General features: G+C 46.0%; 1 protein-coding gene across 1 annotated transcript; it reads right to left on the reverse strand.

Annotated features, from left to right (window-relative positions):
* Window positions 1–5,430: 5,430 nt before the first annotated feature.
* Window positions 5,431–6,436, reverse strand: LOC138990764 (non-histone chromosomal protein HMG-14). Its single transcript, XM_070382842.1, has one exon. The coding sequence runs from the start codon at window positions 6,308–6,310 to the stop codon at window positions 6,005–6,007; it is 306 nt and encodes a 101-aa protein (XP_070238943.1). The 5' UTR covers window positions 6,311–6,436; the 3' UTR covers window positions 5,431–6,004.
* Window positions 6,437–7,502: the final 1,066 nt, after the last annotated feature.

Genomic DNA, 7,502 nt, shown 5'->3' on the forward strand with positions numbered 1-7,502 from the left:
ACTCATCCTCTCTGGATTTCTCATTTCCATCATTGGTAGAACCACCTGACAATGTTAACTGAAGTCTCTTTCAATTCTAAAATATTATGTCTATGACATAAGCGTGTTTACCACTGAGCATAACTACTTATCAAATGAGGTCATGAACAGGAGAGGGAAAGAATAAATGAATAAACAAACACTTTAATAAATGGAAACTCAGTAGCTTAAGAGGCATATTTCTACCCATATGTGCGTGCTAAGTGGCTTCCGTTCTGTCCAACTCTTTGTGACCCTATGGACTGTAGCCTGCCAGGCTCCTCTGTCCACGGTGTTGTGCTGGCCAAAATCTTGGCTTTCTCTGCCCACCAAACCAAATTAAAAAAAAAATACGGAGACAGAGTTCGGAGGAAATAGAAAGGTGGCTTTAATTCTCAGCCGGCAGAGAGGGAAACAGAGCAGGCTTATGCCTCAAGAACTGTGCGCCACCCGCCCATGGGAAGTCCAGGGCTCACAGTCAGGAGTCAGTCAAGAGGAACAAAGGTGTTAGGATTTTGGCTTCTTCCTCCTGCCTTGTTTCAAAGACAGTCATTGGCTGGTGTCAGCAATTGAGTCTGGCAGTTCAGTGGCTCGGCAGCCTTCTTTCTAACTACAAGCGGAAGGGTGTTTTGAGGGTAAACACCAGATACAGGATGTATTTAGCATAGAGTCAAAGGGAAAAAATGTGCATTGTACCTCCTGCAGAGTTAGGGGGCACAAAAGCAAACTTGGTTACAGACATTCAGAGTTATGAGCAGTTAAAACAAAAAAAAAAAAAACTAAGAATGTTCAGGTCTGCTCACTGTTCTCTTTATCTTCTTTATTCTCAGGAAAGAGGCAGGCGGGTGGGGGGCGGTAATTTCTCTTTTTTTTCCTTTTCACTACAACACTTCTTCTGAACTGGATGCGATACCTCTAAAAGGAAATGCACTGGGTGGTGAATATACAAAATGTTTGAGAGACACGAAAAGAGACGTAGTAATTATGAGTACAATGGACTCAATGGCTGCTGCTGGAAGCTACAAACACATTAGAGAAAGACAATGAAAGGCTGAGGTGATTCATCAGTGTTACAGGGTAAGGAGCAAAAATCAGAGGGCCTCCTTGGCAGTAAGTAGACTCACCACCTGCAGCCAGAGGCAGAATTTGAGCATCAAGCCCAGGACTTAATTACAAGGCAGAAAGTGAAGAGAAACTAAAAAGCCTCTTGATGAAAGTGAAAGAGGAGAGTGAAAAAGTTGACTTAAAGCTCAACATTCAGAAAACGAAGATCATGGCATCCGGTCCCATCACTTCATGGGAAATAGATGGGGAAACAGTGGAAACAGTGTCAGACTTTATTTTGGGGGGCTCCAAAATCACTGCAGATGGTGACTGCAGCCATGAAATTAACAGACGCTTACTCCTTGGAAGGAAAGTTATGACCAACCTAGATAGCATATTGAAAAGCAGAGACATTACTTTGCCAACAAAGGTCCGTCTAGTCAAGGCTATGGTTTTTCCTGTGGTCATGTATGGATGTGAGAGTTGGACTGTGAAGAAAGCTGAGTGCCAAAGAATTGATGCTTTTGAACTGTGGTGTTGGAGAAGACTCTTGAGAGTCCCCTGGACTACAAGGAGATCCAACCAGTCCATTCTAAAGGAGATCAGCCCTGGGATTTCTTCAGAAGGAATGATGCTAAAGCTGAAACTCCAGTACTTTGGCCACCTCATGCGAAGAGTTGAATCACTGGAAAAGACTCTGATGCTGGGAGGGATTGGGGGCAGGAGGAGAAGGGGAAGACAGAGGATGAGATGGCTGGATGGCATCACTGACTCGGATGTGAGTCTGAGTGAACTCTGGGAGTTGGTGATGGACAGGGAGGCCTGGAGTGCTGCAATTCATGGGATCGCAAAGAGTCGGACACTACTGAGTGAATGAACTGAACTGAACTGAAATGAAAGCCCCAGAGAAGGTTGGAATCCCAACTGCTGCAAGGCTGCTGTGTCTGGAGTAGAGCTCTGATTGGGAAGAAATGGGACCTTGATTATAAAGTGGGTACCAACAACAGGGTCAATGCACTAAGAAACCTTGAGCTGTGAGATCCTCCAAAACCATCCGAGCCTGAGGAAGTAGCCCATTTCTCCTAGTTACAGGTTAGTGCTCCCAGCCCTTGCTGAAGACAGCTGGAATGCATAGTGTAAGGCGAGTGCAGAGAAAAAGAGAGCAAGCTGGGCAGTCAGGCAAGAAAAGGAAATTTATTAGAGGGAAAAGAGAGGACGACTGGTTCTTAAGGAGAACCAGCATTCTCCCTTTCTGATGGAGTCCTTCTTATACCCCACCAATGAAAATTTCTCTGAAGGGATGGTCACGTAGCCTGAGGTCTGGAATCTGGTGATCTTGCAGCTTTAAGAAGATAAGAACCAGTGAGATAATAGGATGCCATTTGGGCAATTTGGTCAGTTTCACAGATCACTCTGATTTTATTCTTCATTTGCAAGGTCAAGATAACGAGCCATCTTATCAGTGAGACCCCACATGGGCCCTATCACATAGACCATTATCTTGCAAGACAACATACGCCCACCCTGGGATCTCACTCCACCTCCTCTCTTGGCCACCAGAACAATAACTAGCATCAAGTTACAATATCATCAGCCCAGGGAAGTGCTGGACCTGCTACAAGAGGCCTAAGTGCCAAAGGAGATACCAGATCTAGCCAAACCACACCAACAGGAACCAGGAAGGAATGTATAGGACTGCTGCTGCTGCTGCTGCTAAGTTGCTTCAGTCATGTCCAACTCTGTGCAATGCCAGAAACGGCAGCCCACTAGTCTCTGCCATCCCTGGGATTCTCCAGGCAAGAACACTGGAGTGGGTTGCCATTTCCTTCTCCAATGCATGAAAGTGAAAAGTGAAAGTGAAGTCACTCAGTCGTGTCCAACTCTTAGCGACCCCATGGACTGCAGCCTACCAGGCACTTCTGTCCATGGGATTTTCCAGGCAAGAGTACTGGAGTGGGTTGCCATTGCCTTCTCTGATGTATAGGACTAGATACTGGATGTTCTGTCCAAAGAAAAAGAAGAATATTAAGTTAAAAAATAATAATAAAGTCAAATAGGGAAGAATCTATAGGCCCAATAGTTACCGAGTCCAAGCTCACTCTGCTTGCCACACAACAGGTCAACAAAGAGGACTGCAGACTAATGTTTCAAAGTCACCATCTTATAAGGGTCTAGATGCCAGAATCTTTTATAGGACACAGATTGGGGGAGATGAGGAAATAAAGCAAAAAGATTGTTAATCTTGCAAATTTCTCCTAAAATAGTCAGTCTTGGGGGCAGGGGAGGATGTGTTAATTTATTCCTTCCTGTAGCCACCCACAGGTGAACAGGGTCAGGATATTTCCCTGAACAAAGGCACTTGGTTTAGCATTCAGGCAGAGGGACAGGGTTCCCCGAGGAAGGCCATTATGGTATAAACGGTATCCTTTAAGTGAACAAAAGCAACAGGAAGCAAAGGTTAAAGTAAAAGAAACAGCTCCAATACTTAGATTTTGTTCTTCCCTGTAACACATGATGGAATAGAAAAGAGACCAAGCGTGGCCTCAGACGGGTTGGTTCAGCATGTGTAGCCAAGCCAATATGGAGCCCAGCTGACTTACAGCCCCATGTAAACGTGGCCCTCAAAGACAGTGAGGAGAAGCCCTTCTGTGGTCAGAGCTGCGAATGATGGTCATCCACTGTGTGTGTAAAGAGCCCAGGCAGTCATATGGGCAGTGGCAAAAGACTTGCCTAATTGACCAGGGGCCTGGGAAGGAAAAGATCAAAAGATTGGGGGAAAGGAGGGCAGGAAGGGGCAGGAATTCACACTGAATGAAATCAACACACAGTCCAGGCACAGGTTCGCCATCACAGCTCTCAGGTCGTGGCCAACACCACCATCCATGGGCTTTCAGTCTTAGATTCACCAAAATGGACTCTGAAGTACATCATTTCAGTCCAACAAACTTGACTTTAAAGCAACAGAGGGGGCTTTGCTGATAGTCCAGTGGTTAAGAATCTGCTGGCCAATGCACAAGACACGAGTTCAATCCCTATGCCAGGAAGATCCCACATGCCACGGGGCTAGTACGTTCTTGTGCCACAGCTACAGAGCCCATGCCCTAGAGTCCAAGAGCCACAACAACTGATCCCTTGCTCTGAAACTACTGAAGCTTGCCCACATTCCTGGAGTCCCCGCTCTGCAATTGGAAAAGCCACTGCAATGACAAGCCCCAAAGAAAAGTAGCTCCCTCCCTCCACAACTAGAGAGAGCCTGAGTATAGCAATGAAGACCCAGGATAACCATTAATAAAAGTTATAAATAAATAAAGCAACAGAGGTGCAGGAATGGGCAGATGGCTGTTGGACCCACCAGGTAGAACTCACATCACGCAGTCCAGAAATGCCAGCCTCATAGAGCAATGGAAAGGTGTGGTTTCGAGATAATATCCTGCAGTGTTATTCTTCAAGATGTGGTATGTACCCTACACCAATGAGCATTTTATGGTGCTCTTTATCCAGCAAATAAAATACATGGGTTCAGAAACCAAAGGCTGGAAATGGGAATAGTCCCACTGACAGTCGTTCTCACCAATACACTTGCTGTGAACTTAGAAGCAAGCGGGTCACAGAGGAACAAGGGTGCCCTTTAGTGGATCCTGGGGTTCAGTGTTCAGAAATCATCTTCAGGACCAAGGTACTCACTCCCCAGCTTCCAGAGAGCTGACTGCTGATGGCTTCTAACTACATGCCTCTCTGGGACCTGCCTTTGGTCTAAGGGAGTTGCCTAGCCCAGGTTATACCCTCTCCAAAGGGGCAGCCCACAAGGAGGACTGTTCATGCCTGGTCCCAAAGCCTGGTTCCCTTGCCTCAGAAAAGCCTTCTGAGCTCCAAAGCTCACTACAGATCGATTGAGGGCTCCTTTGCAACTCTATCCACATTGAACCTTTCTCTCTGCCCAGGCCTACTTTCCCCCTTCCTTATGTGTGTCAGAATAACATGTGTTCTCCAATAAGCCTCCTACATATAAATCTCCATTTGAGATTCTGTTTCCAGAGAACACAACCTAGGAGACATGGTGAAGAGGTGGAAGAGACAGACAGGAAAGGGAAGAAGGCCAAGGAAGGGTGCATTAATGAGAGAGTAACAGGTGTGGGCAGCTGGACCCAGATCTTTCTGGGTATCCTCTGAGGATCACTACACAGACATTTCAATTTGTACACAATTCTTCACATATGTACCAGAAATCTAAAATATCATGTAGTTGTGATTCATAACAGTTATTCCAGTGATTTCCAGCTTAAAATTTGGAGCAAACTGTCCTTAACAGGATATCAAGTACCAATATCTTCAAATATTGATATGTTGTTACATCATAAGTCCCACTGATTCACAATTTAATATCATATACACTACATACCCAAACTGTCAATCGTTCACAGCACATTAACCAAGTTACTAGGAAAACTGGACTACCACGACCAAAGATGTTATAGTATAGTGCACAAAATTCTGACCAGGAGAGCCAAGATCAAAAAGTGGTTTGCTGTAGGAAATAATTCTACCAAAACGATATGGGAAGAGAAGTAATTTAAAGTGTTCAAGACATTAAATGCACAACTGACTCCAAACTGCCATTTAGTATGCTTTTGTGTTACAGGATATAAAAGCTACCCCCCATCTATGGAATGTTAAGCTGACACCCAAGACAATCAAAGCCTCCCGTATCCAATATCCCACTATTTTCTGGCTGTACCAAAAAATAAATAACCAGCAAATGATTTCACCTCTTAAAAAAAAGGATTTACACTTAAAAAATGGGATGAGGTGGGATTCCCTCCTTTTTAAAAATGTTTCTAGAGCTACTAAAAAACTTGCATTTACAAAATAGTTGATAAAACTATTCCTCTGGATTGTACAAGAAGGGAAACAGGGACCACTGACAGGACTCGGTATGTGGTTATTAATCAGACTTGGCTTCTTTCTCTTCTGCTTCATCAGAGGCTGGGCTCTCCTCGTTTTTAGTCTCTCCATTTTCTGCAGGTAAGTCTTCTTTAGTCTCCTGGTTGGCCACTTCCGCCTGTTTTCCCTTTGCTCCTCTTTTCCCTTTTGTTTGCACTTTTTTGTCTGAAGATTTATCCTTTCCCGCCGCCTTTTTTGGCTTCGTTTCCACTTTTGCAGGAGCCGGTTTAGCTGACAACCTCGCCGACCTCCTCTTGGGCTCCTCCTTCGCCGCCCCCTCGGCGGAGCTGACCTTCCTCTTGGGCATCGTGGCGACGGGGCGGGCGAGAGCCGGGTGCCTGAGGGCCGCGGCGCGCCGAGAGCCTTCGCGAAGCTGAGTAGCCTGACCGCTGCCGCTCCTCCCGCCGCCCGAGCTGCTGGGACCCGCGGCGGGGGTGGTCTCTGGGTAGCCTCTGAAAGCCTCCATTGACTATACCTCAGAAGAGCCTGAATCAGGAATTAAAAAAAACAAACAAAACAGGACACTTATCCACCAATTCCCTTCCCCCTTTGATGATCGCCCCTGGGAATTAAGTCTCTGACATTTCTGACTTGCTTCCCCACCCCAACAAGTGGTCCCAGCCTCCTTCTTTGGCCAGGGGACAGCCCCAGTCAGAGAAACAAGATGCTGGGGTTAAGGTACCCTGGCCATGGATGGAAGATGGAAGCTGTCCGCTAAAGCTTCTGCTGGTCACCTGAGTGAGCAACAGTGTATGAGTGGGGCAGAGACATCATCTGCTAACAGGTAGTGATAGTACACTTCAGGGTTACCATGAGGATTAAATAAGATTTCACAAGTCTACAGTTTTAGTATGGGGTCTGGAGGAAAGCAAAGATTCAACAAATGGTCATCTCCAACCTCTGTAGAGTTGACCCTTGAACAACATGGGTTGAACAGAACCAGTCCACTTACACGCAGATTTTTTTTTTTTTTCCAATTAATACATACAGTACTACATGATCCGTGGTTGGTTGAATTCACAGATGTGGAACCCATAGATAGGGGAAGGCCAGCTAAGGGACTTGAGCATTGTCATATTTTGTTATCTACTGGTTGGTCCTGGAATATATATAGGCTTCCCTGGTAGCTCAGCTGGTAAAGAATCTACCTGCAATGCAGGAGACCCCAGTTCAATTCCTGGGTCAGGAAGATCCCCTGGAGAAGGCATAGGCTACCCACTCCAGTATTCATGGGCTTCCCTGGTGGCTCAGATGGTAAAGAAACTGCCTTCAGTGAGGAAGACCTGGGTTCAATCCCTGGGTTGTTAAGATTCCCTGGAGGATGGCATGGCAACCCACACCAGTATTCTTGCCTGGGGAATCCCCATGGACAGAGGAGCCTGGTAGGCTACAGTCCATGGTGTCACAAAGAGTCGGACACAACTGAATGACTAGGCATGCACACACACACACACACACACACACACATATAAATTTAAAAAGCCAGCAAGGGGCCAGGT

The sequence above is a fragment of the Bos mutus genome, chromosome 14, assembly GCF_027580195.1.
Source record: "Bos mutus isolate GX-2022 chromosome 14, NWIPB_WYAK_1.1, whole genome shotgun sequence".
In the NCBI taxonomy this organism is placed as follows: Eukaryota; Metazoa; Chordata; class Mammalia; order Artiodactyla; family Bovidae; genus Bos; species Bos mutus.